The 27438-nt window shown below is 43.5% G+C and overlaps 1 protein-coding gene across 2 annotated transcripts in view; it reads right to left on the reverse strand.

Moving 5' to 3' along the window:
* The window catches only part of Ctps1 (CTP synthase 1), a 33465-nt gene extending 6291 nt beyond the window's left edge, over positions 1-27174 (reverse strand). The window contains exons 1-12 of one of the 2 annotated variants that reach the window (XM_036178474.1): positions 27023-27174; positions 23908-24086; positions 22083-22253; positions 19339-19439; positions 18456-18572; positions 16825-16908; positions 16272-16352; positions 9124-9275; positions 7434-7566; positions 2846-2934; positions 1456-1550; positions 662-724 (exon numbers count right to left, since the gene is read on the reverse strand). In XM_036178474.1, the coding sequence (XP_036034367.1) occupies positions 662-724; positions 1456-1550; positions 2846-2934; positions 7434-7566; positions 9124-9275; positions 16272-16352; positions 16825-16908; positions 18456-18572; positions 19339-19439; positions 22083-22253; positions 23908-24073 (1252 nt within the window). In that variant the 5' untranslated portion in view covers positions 24074-24086; positions 27023-27174. Of the gene's footprint in view, positions 1-661; positions 725-1455; positions 1551-2845; positions 2935-7433; positions 7567-9123; positions 9276-16271; positions 16353-16824; positions 16909-18455; positions 18573-19338; positions 19440-22082; positions 22254-23907; positions 24087-26021; positions 26835-27022 lie in introns of those variants that run through there. The other variant, XM_036178475.1, reaches the window with a different exon arrangement.
* Between the last annotated feature and the right edge of the window lie 264 nt (positions 27175-27438).

A 27438-nucleotide genomic window follows, 5' to 3' on the forward strand; every position in this document is an offset into this window, starting at 1 on the left:
GACTATTTATTTATAATATTTCACCTACTTTTATTTATTGTTATTTTTTTGAAACCTGGTTTCTCTGTGTAACAGCTCTGGCTATCCTGGAACTCACTCTATAGACCAGGCTGGCCTTGAACTCACAAGGATCCACCTACCTGTTTCCTGAGTGCTGGAATTGAAGGCATGTGGTGCTGCTGCTGCCGCCCCACCGCTGCTCCCGCCGCCCCACCACCACCACCTGGCTTCACCTAATTTTTTCAATTGTGTGAAGTAGGAAGCACTCTGCTGCTTATTCTACAAGCAACAGAAGCCAGAAAGACTTACGTTGCCTAAAACCACCTATATTTATGATAAAGCCAGAACCTGAGCCCAGGCCTATAACTGCACAATCCTTCTCTAAGTCAGTAGCTTCTTCCTGGGCACCGTCTGGGTGGTGGTCACAAGGTTCAAGGTGAGACTCTTGAGACAAAAAAGGCAGGGGCGATAGCTGAAGACCTGATTGCTCAGGTGCTCCCCCTCATGCCTATGTAGAAGGAAGGACTCGTGCACCACGACGAACAGGGTGCTCCTTCCCTGAGCACTATGCAGTGCTGAGAAAGCAGGCGCCATGCTCACAGCTCTCACCAACACCCATGGCTGTCAGGCCTCCAGGAATCAGTTGCTAACACACACTTACCTTGCCATCCCAGCACATTCCTTGAAAATTCTACCACTGCTAGTTGCATTCCTAAGCACACACCTTCCAAGAGAAAGAAAAACAACAGTCACTCTCCACTGAGAGGGCCATTCCTGCATTTCCCCAGTCTGTCAGTGTCTTTGTATCTTGAGTGGAAATCACATACTTAACATCATGTCAGAAACACCTAAAAGCTTTACCTGTACTGAATTAAAATCAGGACCTATGTACACATGAAGATTCAGGGTTCGGCAAAGCTACTCAGGTAAAGAAATAAAACTCCACTTGGCACCTTAAAATCCCAGCTTCTAATCCTTTCTCTTAAGTTCTCAATTACAGGCTGATCAAGTTGAAAACTGCCTAAATCTGCAACAGGAAACATCCAAAAACCACTTATTGGCTGCTCTGCCAAGTGAGGAGGACACAGAGCCCAGCCTTACATATACCACAGACAGCATTTCTTACCCCACAGTCCACTTTCTACCTGCAGCTCATACTTTCCATATTACAGATCTGAGGGCCAGAGAGATGTCTCAGTAGGTCAAGGTGCTTTGCAACCAAGCCTGATTACCTAAGTTCAGTTTCTGAGAAAAAATGGTGGAAGGAGAGAGAACAGGCCTAGCAAGTTGTCCTCTGACCTCCACACGTGTGCATGGCATGTGGCTACACACATATGCACAATTAATGTAATTGAATTTACCCCAGAAAATTCCTCTGCTCTCTAGAAAAAAATGTATACATGCCTTGCTTCACTCTTCTCTTCAGAGCGAAGAGGGCACAGCAGAGTTCCTTACCCAAAAAAGGCTTCTTCTGTTTCCGAGCCCAGGCAATTGCTTGAATTTTTCCTTCTGTTCCCCGAACACCAAATCCTCCTGGAACCAGCACTCCACTGCAGAGAGAAGACCACAAAACAACTTCCCTTTTCCACTAATCCAGCCCTCATCATACCAAAGAAGCCACTGCCAAAACCTTGAGCCATGAACTTACTTCCCATAGATCTAAGCCCCCAGGGTCCAAGACTGGAACTAGATGACTGTGAGTGCATTTGCTGTACTCGTAAACACTACGAACTTAGTGCAAACAGAAACATGGGCTCCATCACATGAAGAGATAACCGTCTATTATGATGCTGCTGCTACTGCCCTTACTCCTCGTTCATCATTCCTATTTCTTTGTTGACACTGGTCTTTCAGTATAGCCCAGGCTGGCTTCAAACTCACAATCCTCTTGCCTCAGCCTCCTAAGCACCAGACTATGGGTGTGTTCAAGGTGCAGTCAGTTCACATTTCCTCCAGATTCCAATTCCAATGCTCCTCTCAGTGAGCCTCTCCATGAGGGGCCTCTCCTCCTCAGCAGTGTACCACACTGACCAAGCAAATCAGCAGCAGTTCAGAGCCTCGTAACACTGACTACTCTAGTGTAGTCAAACTTCCTTCTAGTTTTTACTATTTTAAGAAAAACCTAACTTGGCATGGTAGCACACACCATGTGTGCTCAACACTTGGGAGGCAGAGATAGGCAGATCTCTGAGTTCAAGGCCAGACTAGAGTTCTAGGGCAGCCAGGGCTAAGCAGAGAAACCTTGTCTTAAAAAACCAAAAAGAAAGGCTGGAGAGATGGCTCAGAGGTTAAGAGCACCGACTGCTCTTCCAGAGGTCCTGAGTTCAATTCCCAGCAACCACATGGTGGCTCACAACCATCTGTAATGAGATCTGGCGCCCTCTTCTGTATACATAATAATAAATAAATAAATCTTAAAAAAAAAAAAGAGGACCTGGGGATATGGTTTAGTTGTAGAGCGCACATGGCCCTGCATTCGATTCTCAACATCTCAAAATAGTAGTAGTAGTAGTAGTAGTAGTAGTAGTAATAGCAGCAGCTATCAAGAACAATTTATGAGACTCAACCGATGGCTACTCATTAAATGATCTGGATGAAAACAATCTTTAAGCCTCATGATGAGGTGTGCACAGCAAGAATCAGTAAAATAAGACTATGTTTCTTCAGATCCAAAAATAATGCTGCACTTTTTTTTTTTTTTTTTTTTTTTTTTTTACAAATTATTACATTCACTAGGTAGTCAAATCATTCAAAGACATTTTCACAGGCAAATGACCTCCCCCAGCACTGGAAGCACAGGTCTGTACTGACTGGCATAAGCACCATGGCAGAGAAGGCTACTTACTGAGCACTACAGAGCTTCTGCCATGCCTCATGGTAACGCACAGGCTCTTCCTGCAGGGTGCTGGGCTCCAGATCTGTGGAATCAATGTACTAGAGCACCAGGCAGGGAAAGAAATAGAAGATTAATCCAACCACACTTGCAACTTTCAAATAATATTATCAATGTTCCATTTCTCTTAATTTCAGTTTTAAAGTGAACATAATTCAATAATTTATCATTTAATAATTTAATAAAATTAAATAATATTTTAATTAAGGGTCCCCTTTAAAATTATTTAACCTTCAAGTCCAATTCTACCAACTCCACATAGAGTATTTAGATCTTCTTACTAACAGTAAGCATGCTGTCCCATCCGGATGAGCAGGACACAAGGAAAAGCAACTGCTGAACTTTGCCAAGATAGGACAGGACAGTCTTTCAAACTTTCCTCCTTCTGAAAATGGTCTGTCAGATATTCTAGGCCTATTGCCAAAAGTGGTGGCCCAATGTTGCAGAGAAACACGGGGTAACTGTCCAGGCAGCCAACTGTTTCTATCATACCTTGCGTATTTCAGAAGTTGCTTGTTTGCACTTCCTGTTTACTCAGGTAATATTTTCCTTCTCAGGTCTTTGATGGGGTTGAAGACTAGATGGTTATAGTTACAATCCTCTCATATTTTAACTAAGAGCATTTCAGGTACAATATTTAGATTATTCAGGATAGGACAGCTTTTGGAGTAACTCTGTAATTTGCCAATCACCTTTTGACTGGACATTTAGTATATGTCTCTTGTTTGATATTGTTCTAGTTGGCTTAGTTCCATTCTTGTTTATGTTATTACCTTTTCTTTCTTCTAGACAATACTTGATGATTGTTCTTATTGTATGTAACTTTGCATTAGGTTTAGAACCTTCTCATTTAGAAAAAAGGGGGAAATGCTGTGAGAATTTGCTCCCCCAATGTCCTTGGGGTATCTGGTCTGATAGAGGCATAGTTTTTCTGAGTACATTACTGCTTAAAACTGAGGAGGGGGCTCGTTCTCTCTCCCTCCCTCTCTCCCCCCTCCTCCCCTCTCTCTCCCCGCCATCCCTCCCTTCTCTGGTCAGAGACCAGACAGCTGGTTCCATTTATACACCCCTAGGAGAAGAGAGGACTACAACAACTTTGTGCTCTGTGAGTGTACCTCTCCCCCATTTTATATATTAATCATTCCATTGATACCCTTTAACAGACAGACTCTCATGGACCCAACTAACATAAGTCACTGGAGACTATTCTCTGTTCAAATGACACTTTCCACAGAGGTTTTTGATTTATTTGGCCAGCTGGTTTTTCCCTTTTCTTCCCACCTAAATCAAAGTATGACTTATAAACAATAAGATATAAACACTTTAGGAATATTTGTCCAATGTAACCTGTACTGGCTAGTTTTATGTCAACTTGACACAGCTATAAAGTCCTAATAGAGGAAGGAGTCTCAGCTGAGAAAATACCTCCTGAATATCAGGCTGCAGGTGAGCCTGTGGGGCATTTTCTTGATTGGTGATTGATAGGGGAGGACCCAGTCCACTGTAGGTGGTGCCCTCCTAGGGCTGGTAATCCTAGGTTCTATATAAAAAAGCAGGATGAGCAAGCCATGAAGAGCAAGCCAGTAAGTAACACTCCTCCATGGCCTCTTCATCAGCTCCTGTCTCCAGGGTCCTCCCTTGATTGAATTCCTGTCTTGACTTCTTTTGATGATGAATGGTGATGTGGCAGCATAACCCAAATAAACCTTTTCCTCTCCAAGTTGCTTTGGTCACATCAATAGTAACCCTGACTAAGACATAACCCATAAGACTGATGCAACCGTGAAGACAGAAGGTACCCCATGAAGATATCATCCAAAGATACAGTGCCATTGTCCCTAAACACCCTTTTTTTCCTGGGAACAGCTACTCCCTGCTTCTCAATTCCAGACAATCACAGGGTTGATTCCTGCCTCCTCTACAACTCCATGTCTCTTCTAGACCTCTGTGTCCATGGAGCTACACACCTGTAGTCTTGAGCCTGGCTTTTTGCTCAGACTCTGACATCCACTCATGCAGCACAATATGGATGTTTGTTCCTTTGTATTGCTGAATCAATTTCCACTACATGAATACATCACACTCTACTCATTGACCTGCTAGAGATATTGCTATTTGCGTTGTTTCTAGACTTGAGCTGGCATAAAATCTTCGTGTGTGTGTGTGTGTGTGTGTGTGTATGTGTTTAGTTTTTTTGTTTTGTTTTTTTAAAGAAGGATCTCAAACAGCTCAGGCTAGCCTCCACCTATCTTATGTAGCTGAGAATGACCCTGATCTTCTGATTCTCCTGTCTCTACTTCCCAAGTGCTGAGATACAGGCATGTAGCACCATGCCAAGTTTTATGTGGTGCTGGGAACCGAACATGGGTTTATTGAATGCTAGGTAAGCAAGCACTCTACCTACTGAGCTACCTCCTCAGCCCAAAACATCTCCACTTCTCTTGAGTAAATACTGGGGCATGAAAGTATAAGGCCATAATACTATTCCACTTTTATATGAAACTGTCAGGCTTTCCACAGCACTTTTAGCACATCTTCCTGGCAGCAAAGCACAAGGAAGGACCCCTGTCCTCTCAGCCACCCTTATGGGTATGTGCTGCCAGCCCACTGGGATTCATTTGCAATTATTTCTGTGAAAACCAAGTGCTAAGAATCTCTCCACAAGCATCTTATTTTACAGTTTCTTTCCTTGCCTCTCCCTCTTCCTTTTTGAGACAGGTCTCATATATTCTAGGCTGGATTCAAATCCAAATCAAAGTATAACTTATAAACAATAAGATATGAGCATTTTAGCAGTATTAAATTCTAATACAATGTAGCTGAAAATGACCTTGAAGTTCTGATCTTACTTTGATCCACCCCAATTTTGCTTGACCTAAAAACTGCTCAGATTATACCCAGTTTATTTCTTATAGAATCCTCTCTTCAAGTCTTTTGGATATTTTTAAAATAAAGTCCTTTTTGCTACTGTTTCTAATGTCCCCTGTCTAATATCTTGCAGTTACTCCCCCAAACCTCTGTGTTGACCCAGTTCATGTGCTCACCACTATCTACAGACCCTCTCTAGTTCGCACTGAATTGAACTGTTCTCTATCCCCAGGCCTTTGGACATCCTTCCTTCCCTCTGCCTTCCCAACCCCTTTCAACCTCCACAGGGCCTTCCTCTCTCATCTATCTACCAAGGCTAGTGATCCTCTTTCCTAGGTGTTCTATGTCTGAGAGTCTCAGTATTCTAAAAAGCTGGAGTATTTAATTCTTGATTCTTCTCTCAACCTCCACCACTGAACACATGGTGGCCACAAGCTAATCTCAAACAGACAAAATAAATCAATGAAGAGAACTAGCAAAAAACAAAACATAAATAAACAAACAAAAAACCCAAATGAGTCAAGGTAGTAAAATGGGGTCTTCCATTTCTTAACACATACACCAGGTCACTCTGTGGGAACCTATCTGCAGGTACACAGTAACTCAATCATCACAGAGAACTGTGTGGAGAAGGAGGCAAACACAACACCAACCATGGGCACAGCTACATGGGACCCTGGACACCAACCTCCCACTCACCTCTCCTCCATTTCCTGAAAAGCTCCAGCCAGTGCAATAGGAACATGAGCTCTAAATGGACAAGTTGACTTCCAACTACATCCAGCAGTTACTATGTAGCAGACTCCATCTCAGCAGTTCCCAGTAAACAATTTAGTTCTTAACCAAGGAGGAAGGGCTATCCCAATCCCTTTTAAAGGAAACCTAGGCAGGAGAGGTTAATGTATCTAAGATCACAGAGCACTTAGGCTATAGAGCCAGCACCCCAGGCTCTGGAGTCTGTGCCCTTAACCATGACACTTGATGAGAACATGTACTGACATTGCACCAGAGCAGCTAAGGGGTGTAAGGCAGCGCCATCAGCTGTGCACTATGCCTATCTCCATCAAGGCCTCCCATTCCACAGGGACTGACACTCAGATCCGTGCACTAAGGCCCTTTCATTATTTCTGGAATATATTCTGGTGTCTCCTTTGAGTCAGAAACCAACCTGAATCTTTCTTACCCCTAAAAATGAATGTAGAGGTCCAAAAACCATAACACAGTCAGGCATGGGATATCTACAAGATCACAAGGCTTGAGTCTTCAAGATGATTTGTGGATAAAAGTATTTGTTGTCAAGCCTGACAACCTAGTTTAATCCCTAGAACCCACATTGTGGAAGAAAAAAAAACTTATTAAATTGTCTTCTGACCTCTACATGTGCCATGGCACACATACAAGCACCCACATATATCTACACCCAATAATTTTTTTTAAATGTATTTATTATGTATCCCTGCAGGCCAGAAGAGGGCACCAGATCTCATTACAAGTGGTTGTGAGCCACCATTTGGTTGCTGGGAATTGAACTCAGGACCTCTGGAAGAGCAGCCGGTGCTCTTAACCACTGAGCCATCTCTCCAGCCCTAATTTTTATTTTTTAAATATATAAAACACACATACAAGCTATTTCCATTTACTCCTTGGTTGTATCTACACCACCCTTCCTTACCTTGATCTCCAACTTGTGGTTAATAGCCAATGCAGAATGCTCTAGAGCTTTAATGACAGAGGCATACGAGTCTGAGAATTTGGTGTATTTGCCCACAAGAGCGATAGAGCAGGTCTCCAGCAAGCGATCATATCTAGCAAATAAGGGTCAAGACAGTTACTTGCAACATCCACACCATCATGAGACTGAAATTACTTCTGCAGAAGGAGGAAACATGGCTGGCAAGACAATAGAGAGTATCACCTCAGTACTGTGCACAGAACAAAAGGACCCTCAGATCAAAAGGGCAGGATTGGAAAGAGTAGGATTGGAGTTAATGAGATGGCTCAATGGGGAAAGCACTTGCCACACAAGCCCGATCATCTGAGATCCATACCCAGAACCCATAATGAAAAGAAAACCCCCCACAAGTTGTCCTCTGACCACATATATACTGTGGCATGCACACACTCAAGCACACAAACATAACAAAATGTCATTTAAAAAAAATAAATTCAAAGGGCAAAAAAACTAAACAAACAATTCATAAGAGTTAATGTGGTAAGTCAAATAAAAAATGGTACCGTCACAAAGGAAATGTTTGTCCATACTCATCAAAAATTTCCACTTTAAAGCATAATAACTGTGGTGGTTCGAAAGAAAATGGCCACAATAGGCTCATAGGGAGTGGCACTATTAAGGGCTGTGGCCTTGTTGGAGTAAGTGTGGCATTGTTAGAGGAAACATGTCCCTGGGGACCGGCTTTGAGGTCTCAGATGCTCAAGCTAGGCCCAGTGTCTCAGTCTCTTCCTGCTACCTGCAGATCCGGATGTAGAACTCCCCAGCACCCATGTCTGCTTGTGTGACGCCATGCTTCCCACCATGACGACAATAAACTAAACCTCTGAACTGTAAGGCAGCCCCAATTAAATGTTTTCTTTTATAAGAGTTGCTATAGTCACAGTATCTCTTCACAGCAATAGAAACCCTAACTAAGACAGTAACAGAACTGACAATGCTTCATGCTTTATGAAAAAAGACCATTAAAAACTACAGGCCACTTTTAAATGGACACAATAGATATTCACATAAATGACCAAAAACCAAAAAAGAAACTGTCCAAGTGAAAGAGGTTATGTTATCACAGAGAACAGAATGAACACTCCACTCCCTCTGCGTATGCTTACACTGTCGTCACAGTGATTTTCCAGCTACAATTGGACTCACCCTGCTCCAGGTCCTGAGTTAACATCTCAGCAATGAGACAACCTCAGAGCTTCAGGACAAGGTGGCAGTAGTCCACCCCTGTTCAACCCATCTAGCTGAGTATTGGCATGTTCCCAAACACAGCTTAGATAGCAGTAATATGACTCAGGAGTGCTGCAGTCAAGGCCAGCATTCCCGTAGGCTCTGGGAATACATGTACCCCTCTGCCACCAGGCTGCTGTTGGTGCTGTTGAACTGAAGAGAGAGAGTACAGCACAACGTTGTAATCTGAACTGACTGCCTAGAGTCCTGGCAACAGGCCCAGCTTGGCCAGGTCCTCCTCCTCTGTGTTGTATCCACATGCTGGTTATAAAACCCTCTGTTAGCCTTCTGAACATCTCCTCCCATGAGCACCTTTTCTACCAGCAGTGCTAATACATTATTACACCACGGTGGAGCCCTACAAAAGACTAAGGCATGCATTCTGAACCACTCAATGACAAACCTGTCTGCCATCTCTTTCCATTTCATCAGCATTTTTCGTGACTGTCTCTCAATAGGAAGGTCAAGTCTCCGAAGAAAATAGTCTACAACCCCTTGCTCTTCTAACAACAAGGGCACCCGGTAGATAGATGAAACATCATGAACACAGATCACCTGTTTAAAAAAAAAAAAAAAAAAGATTTAATAAAAACAAATAACTAACTAGGGTTACATCTACAAGATTTCAAGGGGAGGAAACTTTAATTTGGAACAGAAAAAAAGGTGATTTTCTAGAAAAAGATAAACTCCCAACTGATTCAAGAATAGAAAATAAGTGGGTAGACTATTATGAAAATGAATACAAAAATCCTTTAAAAAGAGCCAGATGTGGTGGTACATAGCTGTAATTCCTGCACTTAAAAGGCTAAGGCAGGGGAAGCACAAATTAGAGTCCAGCTTAGGTTATCTCAAAATAACAAAAATATGCCCACAGAGGACGTTCCTGAATCAACATATAATAGCTTAAATCAGTTGTTCTCAAACTCAGCTGTATAGAAGATTCTCTAAGGGAGTTTAGCAAAGGCTAAATCCAGCGACTATGGGACTGGCAGTTAAGAGAGATTTGTCCTGACTGGGCCAGGAAGGAAAACTCTAGCTACAAATGGCGCCCAACGTGGGGCAAGAGTTTGCAGCTAAAACCTGAGAAAAAAAGATTCTAAATGGAGCTAAAAACAGCTTCCTAGTTGTCTCTCTCAAGTTAGTGGCAGCCTGCAGGTTTGAGCTACTATGGCGGGTTCCTGGCGTGTGCGTCTGACCTGTAGTGTGTCGGGAATGAGGAATCTACAAGCGGCACTTTACTCTGCTGCATGTTGGATTTAGCCTTTGCTAGTTTAAAAAAAGAAAAAAAAGGTTTCTGGGCTATGCACTGCTTTGATAGAACTGCTTCTGATAGTTGATGGTACACATGACTCCAGACCCAGAGCTGGTGGTAAACTGTACCACCGCCATGTTGGGAAGCTGAGGTGGGCGGAGCCAGCAGCCACAGCAGCGTTTCAGTCTTACAAAGATGGATATTACACAGAGAATCTGGTTTATGTTGTCTTTGGGATTTTTAACTGCAGAAAAAAATTTGAGCGTAAAAGCTGTTGAGTTAAACAAATATGTAAATTTTAAAGGTACCTTGACTTCAAAATTTGGATATAAGGATATGTTGCTTTGGGAAGGAGTCTCTGCTTTTGTTTCCACAGAAAGCCAGAGGCTGTGGATTTGTTCCAGATTAAGATACATCAGTTTTGATCAGCCAAGACCACCTGAAAGGTCTCCAATGACACAACGGCCCAGATGATCCAACATCCAGAATGGTTTCAAGGCAACTGGCTCAGAGGTTTACCCTGATGGACTACTCCATAATCCTAAAATTTTCTTTGTATCCCCATAAGATACAGCACCCCCCTCCAGCAGGAAGTAGTAAGAGAAACTACGCCCAATTTCCCAAAATTATCAAGCTGGCTTTGGAGATGGAATTGGCTCGCTCCTTCTCTAAACCCAGACATATTGTTAAAAGAAAAGGTTAAGAGTTTCTTGTGTCCTAAATCAGAAGAGCCCTCTGATGTGGGACAGAGAAAAACCACTATTTTATTTAAAACAGGTTGATTATAAATGTGATCTCTTTCTAAAGATAAAAAGGGGATATGATATAGATATGATAGGATGAAAGGGTAGATTAATGAACTTATATCTAAAGAGCAACAACTTGTTTAAAATGTTTAACATTGGTATAGATTTAAGTCTATTGATACAAACTTAAAGTTAATTTTGTTATACTGTGTGTATATTTCTACTCTTGTTTAAGGTATTATGTTTGTACAGCTCATTTAAAATTGTAATGGATAATTAAAAATAGATTAATAACTGGTCATCTATGATAATCATACTCGTAGCCATGTTACTTAAGTCTTCTACATATACATAGAGATATTTCAGATAGACAGGTAATCTTCAAATACTTCAAAGACCTACAGAATATGGCATTTAAAATATTATTAAAATTTAGACTTTCTGGACAGTGAGACATGTCTGCTCCTGGCAGCACCAATTTACTTCAGAGAGGAGGATGGGCATTAAAGACACTTCATGTGGAATTTGTCTTCACCTTGGCAAAAATAGCCATTTGGGCAAGAAACTGTTCTTGCCTGGACTGCTTGATCGACTGGACGTGCAGGACCCATAGAAAGGTGACCACTGAACTTTGCTTGACAAAATGGTCCTTCAGGTTCCTGCTTCGCAGAGGAAACTGCCAGACATTCTACAGGACACTGCGAAAAGTGACCAAGAGACTCTAGCCCTGTGGTCTGAAGACAAATGCCCCAACTTTACAAAGGAACATTAGGTGACTGTCCAGGCTGCCAGCTGTCTCTGTCTACCCTACAAGACTCCCGAAAGTTGCTTGCATCCTTCTCCCAGTTCTCAGTTAATATTATATCCTTCTGAGGTCTTTGATGTGGTTGAAGACTAGATAGTTATAATTTCCTCAATTATGATAAAAGATAAGTTAGAAATATTACCTTAGACTCACAAATATAAGATAGATAGGATATCTTCTTTAATAATGTAACTGTAATTCTTGCTTGATAATTGTTTATGTAATTTTACTATGTAAAAGTTAAAACCTTCCTTTAACAAAAAAGAAAAGGGGAAGTGCTGTGGATATCGCTCTGTGTAAATAAAATGCTGATTGGCCAGTAGCCTGGCAGGAAGTATAGGCAGGAGAAGCAGAGAAGAGAATTCTGGGAACAGGAAGGCAGAGGGAGAGACACTGTCACCACTACCATGAGAAGCAACATGTAAAGACACCGGTAAGCCACAGGCCATGTGGCAAAGTATAGACTAACAGAAACGGGTTAATTTAAGATTGAAGAAGTAGATGACAAGAAGCCTGCCCAGGCCATACAGTTTGTAAACAATGTAAGTTTCTGTGTGCTTTCTTGGTTGTGTCTTAGTGACTATGGGACTGGCAGGTAAGAGAGATTTGTCCTGACTGGGCCAGGAAGGAAAACTCTAGCTACAAGCTGGAGACCAGCCTAGGCTACAGAGAGTTCTAGGACAGGCACTGAAACTACATAGAGGAACCCTGTCTCCAAAACAAAACAAAACAAAACAAAACCAACAACAAAAAGGAAAAAAAAGATCTCTGTGGATACAGATTATAAAAATTCAGAACCTGCTCATAATAAAAGAGATAAATTAAGAGTATTAGGGAAATTCTGAAAATATAAAATACCTACAGTCTAACACTTAAAACTGCTTACTGTTAAAAGTCGAGGGAACTAAAAGAACAAGGGAAGATAGCCCCTGTCACAATTCAGAGATCCTGAAGATGTCACCCATTACAGTCCAACAAGAAACACAATATGATTTGAAAAAACTAAAAGCAACTAGGACCACATGCATGCATCACAACTGCCTGTGTGTGCCCAGCAAAAAACAAGACTACAGAAAAACCACATCTAACATTATTTTAGTAGGATGCTAGACTACAGATCAAAAGAAATCAGGGTGCCCCACATGTGGGCCACTTCTAATCAAGAATACAATTTTTTAGAATATAGTAACAAAAATTATGAAGTCATACATAAATCTAAAGTTTATGAAGCAAATTTTACACACAATATAATTTTTTTTTTTTTAATCACAAGATAGCCCTTTCAACAAACAGGGCTGGATACCCAGTAACATCAGATTTCCTCAACCTCCAACCTGCACCAGGTTAAATGCACTACCATCTCTGAGCAATACTGTAAACAATCCAATGTTTAAAATAGACAGAAGACCTGAAATTCAAATCTGTAATAAATGTGGAATACTCCTCAGTAAGTAACAGTAAAAAGTTTTCACAGCTTTTGTTTTTTTGGTTTTTGTTTTTTTGAAACATGTAGCCCTGGCTGTCCTGAAATTCATTCTGTAGACCAGGCTGGCCTCAAACTCAGGAGATCCACCTGCCTCTGCCTTGCAAATACTGGGATTAAAGGAGTGCACCGTCACACCCAGAGAATAATTCTTATGAAAGTCAATTCTGCTAAAGAAAAGGAATCTCCTCCCTCTTCACTTGTGAAGACAGAAATATTCGAAATACACAATAGGGCGGTGATGGCACACGCCTTTAATCCCAGCACTAAGGAGGCAGAGACAGGCAATCTCTGTGAGTTCAAGGCCAGCCCGGGCCAGAGTGAGTTCCAGGAAAGGCTCCAAAGCTACAGAGAAACCCTGTCTCAAAAAACTAAAATAGATAGATAGATAAGTAGGTGAGGTAAGTAAGTAAATAATAATGCACGATAAAGGGCCACTGTAAAAAAAATGACAATCACTCTGTGCTCCATGGGTTGAGTGTGAAGCAAGGGCTAAGAAGGAGCCCCTGGCTTAGGAGTCAGACAAAGAACCTGACCCCAGCCCCAGATGCCTTTACCTCAAGGCCTGAGTCCTCAAGAAGTCCTCCGTCAGTCAAGGAAATGTCCTCTGGCCCCATGCATGCATATGCCAGGCCAATGATCTGAACTGCCCCTTCTATCAACTTCTCCAAGTCTCATTAAGTAGACTGCTCTCATTTTTTTTTCCAGGGCCTTGCACTTGCTAGCACTCTACCACTGAGCTAAATCCTCAACCCGACTGCTCTCATTTTAAGGCCCCTGTTTTGCTGTCCCAGATCAGAATAGCTGATCTGTTTGGTCTCCTGACCCTCATTCATGGAGCAGTAAAACAAACTCTAAATACTCTCATCTGGAAACTCCTTGCCTGTACCTTTCTTCTGATCTCCTCCAGCCACTTATAAATTCCGAGTGTTATGGTTTCCACAGGGTTTGAGGCCCCTCAAGCGCCCAATATGGCCAGAGCATTGGAAGCTGGCCAATGCTGGCTTAACTGGAAGGTGCTGTGGAACTCTTAAGACCAGCTCTAGAAGTCCTTGAGTCTTCGGGAATCCTCCCTTGGAAGGAATTAAGACACTCTTCCTAGAACACTTGAGTTCCCGCAAGGAACCTGGTCCCTCCATCTCTCTGCAGCCCGGCTGAAAAGTTGATCTTTCCAATCCCTGCCCTCTACCAGTTGCCACCATGGGACCTTCCCAGAGTCTGTACTACACTGTTTAGACTCAGTCTCCAAACTATAAACCCTCTTCTTTATTAAATTAGGTATTCTGCTGTAAGAATGAAAAGCTGAGACTAAAGAGACCACTCGTCTGTTAAGAATACTGGCTATTCTTCCAGAGGATCTAGGTTCAAGTCCTAACAAGATCACAAAAATCTGCAACTCCAGTTCCAGATCCAATGCCCACTGCTGGACTCTACAAGTACCAAGCATGCATACAATACACAGACATACATGCAAACAAACACTCATATGCATAAAATAAATTTTAAAAAAGAAATCCCAACACAATGACCAATGTCATAAGCTCTATTTATACCCACTAGAGTTTCCATAAATAAGCACCATACTTAGATATCACAGGATCTATTAACACAGTAACAGACTAAAATGGATGTGGGAGCCACAACATCCTAAACACCAGACACCAGAAACGTAAAATGGATGCATGTGTACACATACATCAAGGGACACATGGCAGACTCACCACTAGCATATCTCAGACATAGAAGCAACCCAGAAAGGGAAGTGAGTACCCCAAGGGCTAAGGAGAGTATAATAAAAGCTTTTCATAAGTACTTAGGCAAACACAGGAGACAGTTTAGCTTGGGACCCACACTTGGTCTGGGTTATGTACACCGCCCCCCAACCTTTTAACAATGTATTTGGAAACCTTGTTCCTTCACTTGCACACATTATGCATACACACCCATCTTCAATATACCCAGTAACATCAGATTTCCTCAACCTCCAACCTGCACCAGGTTAAATGCACTACCATCTCTGAGCAATACTGTAAACTTACCTGCCAGTGAAGCTGTAACAACCAAATTTAGACAGTTTGTAATTCAAGGAAACTCCTAACATATCTGGGTATGAAAAATAGAAGGGTTGATCTGGCCTGAACTAGTTGGTAGTGTACATGCTTAAGCAAGGCAAAACTGTATCCTCCAGCATCTTTTTGGGAGAATATCCTATCTACCATCTTATGACGACTATGTGTAATTGGATTTACATATGATTAAAATCAGATACACTGTGGGAAGAGACATGCACACTAGGTAAAAGTTTATGATTTAATCTATTAATCCAAACTATACCTTTTAGTATCTAACTCCTCATCCTAAACTCCATAAAAAGAAGCTCTGAGCAATAACTGGGTCCCTGAGTACTCTCACTCATGTGACACGAAGTCAATCTTCAACCACTTAACTCTAAAGTTAGCTTGCTTCTTTTGCAAATCTATGTAAGCTCTTATTTTCAATTCTTTGGGTAAAAGGACAAAAACCTGAAAACCCCTGGCCCAGACCCTGACCACTGACTGGTGACACTGTCCTAGACACTTAGTAATAAAATGAACAAGAAATGCTGGACCAACAGAAACAGGAGACTCTGGTTTCGGAACATGAATTACCAAGCACAAAAGCAAAGCAATAGCTAGGCTGGGGGCACAAACCTGTAGTAATCCTAGCACTTGAGAGACTTAAGGTTAGACAAACATAAGGTCAAGGCTAGAATGAACCACAAAGCAAGACTTCATCTCAAAAGACTAAGGGCCAGGGATGTTCAATGTTAATCGTACGTGACTAGCATGCACAAGGCCCTGGATACAAGGAAATAATGTGGGACCTCTTAGGTAAACAGAAAGATGTTCACCCCAAACAGGGAATAAGGAACAAGGAAACAGGGCCATGCAGTAGTGGTGTATACCTTTAATCCTAGCACTTGGGAGTGAAAGGCAGAGTTCAAGGGCAGCCTGATCTACAGAGTAAGTTCCAAGGCAGCCAGGGCTACAGAGAAATCAATAACAACAACACACACACACACACACACACACACACACACACACACACACACACCAAAAACCAAACAAACAAAAACCAAGGAATGGGAGAAAACAGGAAAAACTGTGTTAAGATCTAGAGGACAGTCTCTGTCGCCAACTGTGACACAAGTCTCAAGAAGTGGATCACAGTCAAGGCTGTAGGCAATTAGAAGTAAAAAGTCATTTCCAGGGTGAAATGTACTTACTTGCTCAGGTTCCACATGGCAGAACATTGATATTTTCTCTTTCACGGATGTGTCGAGAGGGTTTGAGCACCTGCACACCACCTAGCAATTAAGAAAACAAGGGACTTGGAGCAGAAGGAAGGATCAAAGTAGGGCTTTCTTTCCCCAACTGGAATTAAAATAGAGAAAATGCTGAGATGGATGAAAATGTCAGTTCTAATCAACAGTGCACATGATCCACAAACACACCACTATCTTTTCAAAACCCAAACCCCAACATCCCAAGCAGAGCAGGAGACAGCGGGGGAACCAGTGAACTTCAGGGGCTAACTGACTTTCCTCCTCCTCCTCAATGTTCCTGGGAGGACTAAAAGATGTGAGAAGCAGGACACAGGAGGCACAAGGCTTCCTTCACACATGCCTGCAAGAAAACCACCAACTCCAGTCCCACTAAAAGCACTGTCTTCTCCACCATCAAACACCTGCTGACAAACGTCCATCCTGCCACAGAGGCAGACTTTAATTAGATGTGGGCGATGACACCACCAAAACCAGGCACTGAGGGAAACCTTACCAAGTCTGGAGAAAGCCCGAGTCCTCTAAGCTCCCGAACACTGTTCTGGGTGGGTTTTGTCTTCTGTTCCCCTGTTGAACTTGGCTGTTTTACAAAAGAAAAAAAAGTGGTTCATTTCTCTGACAGTTTCTAAGCATGACTTTTCTCTAAACCTCTGTATAGTGATATTTTATTTGTATTGAAATGTGATTTTATTTGTATGTCAATAAAGTTGCCTTGAGGTCAGAGCAAGCCAGAGCAGAAGCCGAGCAGTAGTGGGGCACGCCTTTAATCCCAGCACTTGGGAGGCAGAGCTAGGCGGATCTCTGTGTGTTCAAGGACACAGCCAGCATGGCAGACACACGCCTTTAATCTCAATACCAACCATAGACGACCTGGAGGTCTGTACAAACAGGCAGTGACAAGGAGGTCATGTGGCTGGGTTTACAACCAATGAGAGAGGAGAACAGAAAGTCTTTAAATAGGACGCACAGAAGTAGGTCTCTTGCGGAGAGGAGGAACAGCAGAAGCAGTGAAGGGTAAGGTTTTCCGCTTTTGCTCTGACCTTGTGGTTTTTAACTCTGCAATCGGTTCTGTGTTTCTTATTTAACAAGCAGGATACATCTATACCTCTGAATAGAGAATTTGATTGTACAATTAAGCCTTGATTTTTTATTGAAGTTACACATGAAGTCAAATGGTTCTATGTGTTACACAACTTGTCTTCTGACTCTCCAAACCCTACAAATAATGAGTTTGTTTATAACTATATTGGAGCAGAATTGAACCAGGGCTTTGCCCACACTAAGGACAATGGTTGCCATTGAGCTCTGCCACCAGTCCATGTCAACTCCCAAGTCTACTGCCCTGCTTTATTGCTACCTCTCAGCACTTATCTAAGGCATGCTCTGTTGAGCTCTCCCTCCGGCCCCATGATGCTGTTTTCAGCTATGTACACTTTTGAGTATTTAAAGTACTCAGGGTAAGCCATACTCTTGTCTACAGTAAAATATCTTTATTCTCTTCCCACACTTAAGACAGATCTGCGAGGTTTAGTTTTCGGTTGGAAAGAAATTTCCCTTAGAACTGTGGGTTGTGACCCCTTTGGGGTCACATGACCTTTTCACAGGTGTGACAGGCTTTGCAGTGAGGCCTATCCTCATCCTAGTCTCAGAAGAGCCTGATAATGCCTACCATGAGCCTCTGGAGGGTCCACAGGGCAAAAAGGATGGCTTCTCAGCTCCCCCTGCTGCAGGTACATACCCAAGGCTGCTCAGTCAGTTTTTGTGTCAGTGTGCTTTGTGAATTCCTTATTTTTATTACTGCCAACTCATCTCCATGCTATCTTTTTTGAATTTCTATCTTAAAAAATTATTTCACTCTGATTGACAGCAAAGACAAGCATAAATGTTCAATCTGTCACCTTCATTATCACTTTTCTGATTCATTTTTCAAACCTTTTCCATTTAATCTTTCAAAATATGGACTGTCAAGAAGGCTCAGTAGGTATGGGCATATATGATCTCCACCCCCCTACATACCCCAAATAATTAACATAAAGCATGTGATTGTAATAAACTCACAGAAGTTCTTTATTTCTTATTTCTTGTACCTCCAGTGTTGAAAGCTTAGACCCAAATTGTATGCCTTACCTGAGGAACCAGACTGACATGGATATTACAAAAGTTCTCCCTCTTGACCTTGAACTGGAACTGGCGGAAGGCCTCAATGAAGGGCATGCTTTCAATGTCTCCCACTGTGCCACCAAGCTGAAAGGACACACCATCTGAGAAGTTAACACTGAATCTCTACTGTTCAGTGCCCAGATTTCAGTGTAACTGCAAACTCCTAACCCTGCAGAATGTCAGTCTTCAGACACTGCTTTGTGCTGAAAGTTGATACTCCTCATTTCCCCAAGAATATTGCAGATATTGCCACAGCAGTTTAAGAAAAAAGGTTGGGTTTGAAAGGAACCGGGCAGTGGTGGTACAGCCCTTTAATCCCAGCACTTGGGAGGCAGAGGCAGGCTAATCTGTGAGTTCGAGGCCAGCATGATCTACAGAGTGAGTTCCAGGATAGCCAGGGCTACACAGAGAAACCCTGTCTCCAAACACCAAAACAAAAAGAAAAAAGAAAAAGAAAGAGAGATGGGGGAGAAGGAAGGGAGGGAGGAAGGGGGGAAAACCAGGAACTAGACTGTAATAGGGACTTTTGAGCTGGGATGAACAGACAGTAGAATAAAACAATGCAAAAGAAGCTAGCAGGGTTAACTCTGCCAGAGGCAAGCAAAGGGCTGCCGACATCAAGAAGGGGGCAAAAATGTGTCCAGCCACTCTGAGACGGTGTTAGGAGGTCCAACAAAACACTGAAAGGGAGCATTATTAGGGAAAATGTTGCTTCCCTATGGACCAGTCTATCTGCTGCTGCACACTGCCTGGACAGAAATGGAAGGATGGATTTTCACTGGGCATGGTCCTTTGATGACTAAGGAGAGGAATGACTGAACTAGTTGACACAGGCAAGAATCATACAAACCTCAATAACACACACTTGAGGTTCCAAGCCATCTTCATCTACAGGTATTAATGCCTGTCTCATCACCCACTCCTGGATTGCATCTGTGATGTGAGGGACAACTAAGAAAAAGAAAGAAACCTGTAACTTACACTTCCCTATCAATCAGCATTTATGAAGACAAATACATTTACTGCTGAAACAAACTGATACACTTTTTTGCCTGGATAAATAAGCAATGGGGTATACTTTGTGCCTAAACAAGCAATAAGATCATAAAAATACTTCTGAAGTGCCTTTAATGACTCACACTTCCCTAGGCTTCCTTTCCAGATTGCTAGGCTGTCACTGGAAGCCATGTGAAAAGAATGAAGCCAAGAGTGGTTTCCTAAGCACCTCAGAACACCTGCCCTGTGCAGTCAGTCTACTCTCCTGGCCACACACGAACACAAGACCCTGTCTGTGGCCACCCCACTGCTCTCAGCCAGGGCTGCAGTGAGTGGTAGATCACACCCCAGCACTTTTCCAGGAGCAAACAGACTACCACAACCCTGTGCCATTCGTTTCCATGTAGACAAATTTCTAAATAGTCTTATTAATGCACATTACTTCCTGTCTACCCACGCCTTTATTACCTTGCTGTTCTGCCCTCTCATTGGCTACCTCAGCCCAGCTACCTCACTTCCTCTTCCTACACAGCTCTGTCATTTTCTGTCTGTCTGTACAGACCTCCAGGTCTCTATGGTTGGTATTGGGATTAAAGGTGTGTGTCACCACGTTTGGCTCTGTTCCCTAGTGTGGCCTTGAACACACAGAGATCCTGACTTCTCTGTTTACTTAAAAATGGCTGGCCTTTTCTCCTTGATCCCCAGGCAAGCTTTATTTATTAACATACAAATAAAATATCACATTTCCAGTTTACCAAAGTGTAGACAATCCACTGCAAGAGACCTAACAACACAGCAAAGTGCCAGATCTCAGTTCACCACTCACTAGCTGTGGCTCACTGAGTCAATTACCTCTTTATCTTTAAGCCTGGTGTCTCCATCTACCAAGTAGAGGTAATAGATACCTCTACTTGTGATGATGTCTTGTAAGACAGAGGAGGATCCAGGACTCAGTAATAACCAGCTACTGTGGGACACTTTTTAGAATCACAGTTGTTGAACTCAAGAATGCAATTCCCTAAAGTGTAAAGATGACTAGAATGATCTGAGTTAAGCAGCAGTCCTCTTGCATAGATATTCATTATCTATATCACACAGAGCAGCTAAGTGATCTACAAACACTAATCAGAATTCACTACTCCACATTTAAACTCTTTAGCATTCAGTGAAAACCTCACACAAGATCGACTAGGTGACCACTCTGTTGCCCCAGACTATAGTGTCTCAACCACAGCAGCTTCCCCTCTGGTCCCTGTAGTCTGAGGCCTGTGTACCTGTAGTGGTATTTGCTCCACCCATGACCTTGGGCTGTATGGTGCAATGAGGCTGTGTTTCTTCCTACATGACCTCTTAAAAGGAAAGGGAGAGGGGTCACGTGGGTCTTTTTTTTTTTTAATCCTGGTGTGATCAGACACCAGATGGCCTGGGAACTGAACCCAGGTCCTCTGGAACATCAGTCAGTGCTCTTAACTGTTGAGCCACCTCTCTCCTCTTAGCCACCACCACTACATGTACCTGTGCCCCTCCTTCATTCTTCTTGACTGGCTCTAAGCTCAAGTTCCCTCCTAGAGCCCTAGGCACCTTCCAGAGTGGCTTTCCCACTCATGCTTTCCAGCCTTGCTCTTTATGTCTGTCACACTCTCATCAGACATCTCATTTAATTTGCTTTCTATCTATCCCATGGCCAACTAACATGAGGACCTCAATGATCTTTTTTATTACATATGCTGAGCACTAGTTAAGGGTCTAACCACAGTGAGTGGACATTTCATGATGACAAGTAAAGGAACAAGTACACCAGAACAACAAACTACACAACCAACAAAACCTTAATTCACAACAGACTCTCTATGTGTCAGGAAGGTGGAGCAGCACCATGCTGATGTAGCCTTTTAACTCTGTTGCTTACTAGGGCTGGCTTAGGGCAACAGAGCTAAACCCCAAATTATGAAACGATTAGACCAGAATCTGGCCAAGGCAGCCCCAGGCCAGAGCAGGCTGAACCTTAGTTCTCAGTGCAGCAAAGGCAAATCAAATGCAAATCTGCTCTTGTAACTCAGAAAAGCAAAGGTCCAAACTAGCATACTGTCATCCCACTAGACCAAGGTGTCCCAATGCCACCTTTTCAACACAGGGAACACTTTGCCCAACAGCCAACAGATGTCTTGTTGAGCTGGTGAAAGCTCAAGAGGGCCCAGGAGCCCACTTCTCAGACTCCCACCAGCCTACGTGACACAGATGCAAAGCCTGAAAAACCAACATATGCAGCAGAAGCTCATTGCCTCCTCACTTCCAAAGGGCCCAGGCATACTGCCCCAGTTAAGCTTCCTTCACTGCTCAGCATGCAAAAGCAACAGTTCCCTGGACCCCAAGTCCACTGCCTCACTGACTGACAACACCTCTGCCATTACTAGGGCGACAGCAGCTTTCAAGTGACTTTTTGAGTGGACAACCACACAATTCTGAATTTTCAACTGAAAGGGCATTTTAGCAGTAACACTTTAACAAAAAACTGAAATCACATAAAAACAAATTTCTACACTCAAAAGAAATTAAATTGGCTAATAGTTTCTGTCTTAAAGGTAAATCCAATCTTACCCTGGACAGTTTTCCCCAAGTAATCTCCTTTGCGCTCCTTGTTAATGACATGCTGGTATATCTTCCCTGTGGTCAGATTATTGTCCTTGGTGAGGCGGATATCAAGGAACCGCTCATAATTTCCCAAGTCAAGGTCAACTTCTCCACCATCATCCAGCACAAAGACTTCTCCTTCAGTGAAGAATGAACATGTTCAAGGAAATGAAAAACACGTTTGCCATGGTGCAATTTCAATCTTGAAATATAAACATTCAGATGGAACAAAGTCTGTATAACCTGATTACAAAGCAAGACATCATTTCTAAAAAATTAAATGCCACAAAACAACTGCCAACTATTCTCCAAAAGAGTGCTTCATGCTTCTAGCCTGAACTCACTCTTTATTGGGAAAAGTTAAACAGCATGGAATGGAACAAAGGCCCAGCCATAAAGGTGTGGATCAAGGGACTTTACAGTAATATAGTTATCTTGAACAAAAGACCTACCCAAGCAAAAAATATTCAAGAACAACAGAAGCAGGATGATTGGAAACTCCTATAACATATACAAGAAAGGCTGTGTGGATTTTAAGCCAGCTTCTAAGCAGTTATCCAGCAGCCCAAATTGCCTCGTTCCTTTCACATTTATTCTTTGCAACTTCCTGGGGGAAATGCTGCCTAGAATGATTCATTCCCACCATCAAAATAGGGAACAAACTCAAAAACAGGAACAGTCTCATCTCTCCCTTCAGTGAACCCATCCTCTGCTCAGAACTTTCTATTGAAATGCTCCAAAGGTGTGTGTGCAGTGCTAACATGCACAAAGCCCTGGGTTCAATCCCCTAGAACTGAGAGAACAAAAACAAAAAAATCCCTAGTGTAGGGTCTTCTGATGCTACTTATTACTAATGGCAGTATATATCCTTACAGACTTTTATTTCAACACTAGAAAGCAAATGTATAGAATTTTAAAACTTGAAGGTACAGGGTCTTACTGGGTTCCGCTGTTCTGACACAGTCTTGCTACATAATCTTAGCTAGCCTTCAACAAGTAGCCCAGGTTGACCTTGAGCTCACTGTGTAGTTAGTCCACGATGGCCTCAAACTTGCAATCTTCCTGTCTCAGCCTCCTTAAATGCTAGATTACTACTACAGGCCTATGCTATCAGACTCAGCTTTAAGGTATGTTTTAACATTACTTCTCCAATTTTAAACAAAGAGTATTAGATATGCCACTCATTCATCACACTATAAAAATGAATTCATTAACAAAGAAGTAAAATATTATCTTCCACTCTTATTCACAGTTTCAACTTTCACTCACTTCAAAAGATCCTCATTATAAATATTATACAAACTCCAGTAGCAAAACAGAATCCCAAGCTTACCTACCCTTTAAGTCTAGGACCTGCCTGTTGGTAGGTCCCTATAAAACAGCCTTCTCTGTTTGAAGGACACTTGTTATGATAGGGCCAAAAGCCACTCCCTTACAGTTTCTACGTATTCACGTTAATTTCTAAAGAAACAGCATATTCCGTCATCTCAAATATGTACCATTTATCAAATGAAATGAAAACTTTTCATTCAGCTGCCACCACTCCCACCTGGCCCCATTCCACATTTATTATAGAAACTCTATGATTCTAAACAATGAGTTATCTATTGAGATAGCTGCTTCCTTTTAATCTGGGGGGGGGGGGGGAGAGCATCATTCTGTTACACTAAGGATCATTCCAGAAGGCAGGTAATGGAAGTTATGCAAGATGTATACCTAATCCCCAAGAGCTAGCATATTCTTCCACAGACACAGTTACTACTTAGAAAAGAGAAAAATATAGTTTGCTTACCATGTTCATAAGGAGAGAATGTTCCTGCATCAATGTTAATGTAGGGGTCAATTTTAATTGATGTTACATGTAAGCCACATGACTTGAGTATTGTGCCCACACTACTGGCAATGACTCCTTTTCCAATTCCTGATATAACACCACCGGTAACTAGAATGTACTTCATTTTCCTTTTTAACCTAGAAAGGAAATTTACATATAAATACACACATTTGTTTGTTTGTTTGGTTGGTTTTGGTTTTTCGAGACAGGGTTTCTCTGAGTAGCTTTGGTGCCTGTCCTGGATCTGTAGACCAGGATGGCTTCAAACTCAGAGATCCGCCTGGCTCTGCCTTCCAAGTGCTGGGATTAAAGGCGTGCGACACCACTGCCCGCCTAGCACATATTTATATGCATACATCTTACAGATAAAGTTTCATAGCCAGTTAACCAGTATCACTACCAGACACTGAGATACTATGCAAAGTGTCTCAATATGGGGGGGGGGGGGGGGGGAAGGCACCATCTTGAAAGAGCATTCCAATTCTTGAAAGAATATTTTTGACTAAACTATAGTGTATCACACACAGAGAACAAAGCTCCTCTAAGTTCTAGAAGACTGACCAACAGGAAAGAACTGTTAAGGATTTAAAAGAAGTCAAATAAAATCCCCAGTTCCTTCAATTACATGTAGTTCTCATCTGTATTTCCATAAATTGCTTCTTGGCAGCAGTCTCTCCCAGGTATGTCTTAAAGAGATGATTCAGGCTAAAGGAAGTGGAACTTGTGAAATAACCCAGTCTGGAGCACACAATGAACAGGAGTCCAACAGAGATCACGTTAAACCCAGAGATTAGTAAGGTAGTGGCAGGTGGTAATACTTGAGACAAGGTGGATCCGAGGACAGCAGAGTCAACAGGTGATGAGATAGAGACATATCAAAAGATTTATCACCAGTCCCCAGCTTGGGAGACCACCTTGGTCAGCAAACCCAAATGTAACCAAGAAGAGAAAATGCAGTCACCAAATGGCAGGAAATGCTTACTTTAACATGAAGACACTTTGCTCCTCTAGAAACCTCTGTGTGAAGCCAAGTTAAAACAAAAATAAGCTAAGGAATAAGGAAAGGGAAGTTCTGCTGGAAGAATTTCCCAGCCCCACTCCTCCTAGGAACAGAATAAACACTTGGCAAGGAAATCATAATACTTGAAATACCTTTTCCCCCAAACAGTAAGGAATGCTATCTTGCTTTTTCTATCCTCTGCTGCAATGTTTCAAAAGTGTGTTTCTGCAAAATGCAATCTGGTTTTCCAGAAAGGGTCTGACTGGGTGTGGTGCCTGTAAAGAAAGGGGCACTTGGGAAGAGGAAGGAGGACTGCCCCAAGTTTGAAGACACTCTGATCCACATACATATGGAAACCCTATCTCAAAAGGGGAAGGAGACTTTATGGGCAGAAAAATCAAAAGTGTGACTAATCTTTAACCCATGATCTACCTTCAAGAGTGTTCAGTGCAGATTGTGAATCCCAAAAGGGTATACAATATATAGTTGCCTCAAACTCAGTGCTTACCGTTTGGGAGAAATACTCTGTCACCTCATAATTGAATGGTTCCTTATTAGCGCATGTATACCAAACTTGGCTATATTTTAGATATGTCCTAACCTGGTGCACCTTACTAAGCTTATAGACTAGACACACTGAGCAAATTTCTGATGTTCCTACAGATTCCTCAGCCACTCTGAATGAGTTCAGAACAGGCTACTACTGCAAGAATCACCCTACTTTGCCCCAGCTTTACTCAAGGAGGGTGGACCTCTCTCTCTAGAGAAGATCCTGGCAGAATCCCACAGTGACTTGCAAAAAAATATTCCAACAAATACAAAGATCCAGTTGGAGAGGACCCATTCCCTAACATTTACAGACTACCTACCATGGGAGAGCTACTCATGCTGGAGTAACCACAAAAATAAGTCGGACTAGGGTCCATACTTCAAATTGCTAGCAGTCTAGTGAAAACAGTCAAAAATAAATAAGTCAACAAGGTTTGATGAAAGGAGACAGAAAGAACACAGCAAGGTTCTAAAAGAAAAATAAGAAAGCTCATCTTTCAGTGCCAAGACCAAGGTAACCTACCGGGGCCCTTCAGAGGACAGGGAGGGGTGACCTGGAGGCAGGCAGGATCCAGGAGCTCTTGTTTTGAAGACCTGCCTTGCAATAAGCCTTAAAGGCTGACTGGCTGAACCAAGCTAAGGAACCGCAAAGCGTGAACAAGCAGGTGAGTGCAGCTCGCACCAAGAAAAGCGGATGGGGGCAAGGGATGGGGTCGGGCAAAAGGCCAACTCATGGGCAAAGTTAAATGTTCACGCTGAACTTTTTTCCTGAAGATGACAAGACACAAAAGGTTTTCAAGTACAGGAGCAACATCGAGCAAGATGCACCAAAGAAATTCAAAGATGTAAAACTTGAAAGTTTTTTTTTTTTTAAATTGAAGCTGTGACACTAAGCTCAGAATCCAACGCCGACGTGCTGCGCTCTCAATCTAGCCCGAGGCGCCTGATGCCTGGGTTCGCACTACCGTAAGAAGTGGGACGAGAACCGCTGCTGAAGATTCAAAATAATGAGTGTGGACGTAAGTGAGCCACGCTGACGTAGCGAACTCCAGAACGCCAGCATCTTCGCCCCGGACTGCAAAGACCGACAGCAGCTGGGCGGCCTGGGCCGTCAGGCCCAGCGAGCCTACAAGCCCCTTCCTCCGGCGGGGTAGGGCCGGAAGGCTTCACCAGGCCGCCAGCCCGGCCACACCACAGGCGGAGGCTCAGCGAGACCCCTCCGCGGCGGCCTTCGACGCTCTCCACCCCACCAAACCCGGCTGCCCGGGCCTCCGGGTCGGCCCCTCTCCTCGGCCGGGCCACGCGGCCCGCGCGCGGGAGCCGGCACCTCGCGTTCCGGGACTGCCCGCCCCACTCCCGTTAGAGACGCAGCCCATTGGGCAGGCCGCCGGGACGCCTCTCCCCTGATTGGTGAGGAGAGGCGTTGATCACCCCGGCGGCGTGGCCGTCCGCGCCGGGGTTCTGTCGGCGCCACAGGCTCCTGCACCCGGAGCCGTACCTCCGGGATCCCTGAAGTCAGCCTACCTGAGGCCGGCCTCGGAGTCTCGCGCCAGCCACAACTACGCCGACGTGCACGCGGTGTGGCTCGGGCAGCCAGTGCTCGGCCGGGCCCGCATGCGCCAGCCGTCTTTCGGAGAGGCGGGCTCGAGGCGGTGCGCACGCAGAGGGCGGGGTGGGGCGGGCCCGGGGGTGGGGCCAGGGCGCGCATGCGCGGGGCGCTCGCCACCCCACCCCACCCCCGTGGCGTGTTGTGTGGTCCCTGCGGGTGGGCGTCGGGGACGGTGGGTTTTAGTGGCCTCCTCGCCCGAGGTGTGGAGCCTGCAGTGTGACTCACTTCTAACCCGAACGCGAGGGGCTTTGGGCTCGCCCCACAATAGCCGGTGGACGCTCTCGCCGTCCGCCTTCCCCCCGGCTCCCAGCCAGGCCATGTCGTGGTCTCA

Source organism: Onychomys torridus, chromosome 2 (assembly GCF_903995425.1).
Source record: "Onychomys torridus chromosome 2, mOncTor1.1, whole genome shotgun sequence".
NCBI lineage: Eukaryota > Metazoa > Chordata > Mammalia > Rodentia > Cricetidae > Onychomys > Onychomys torridus.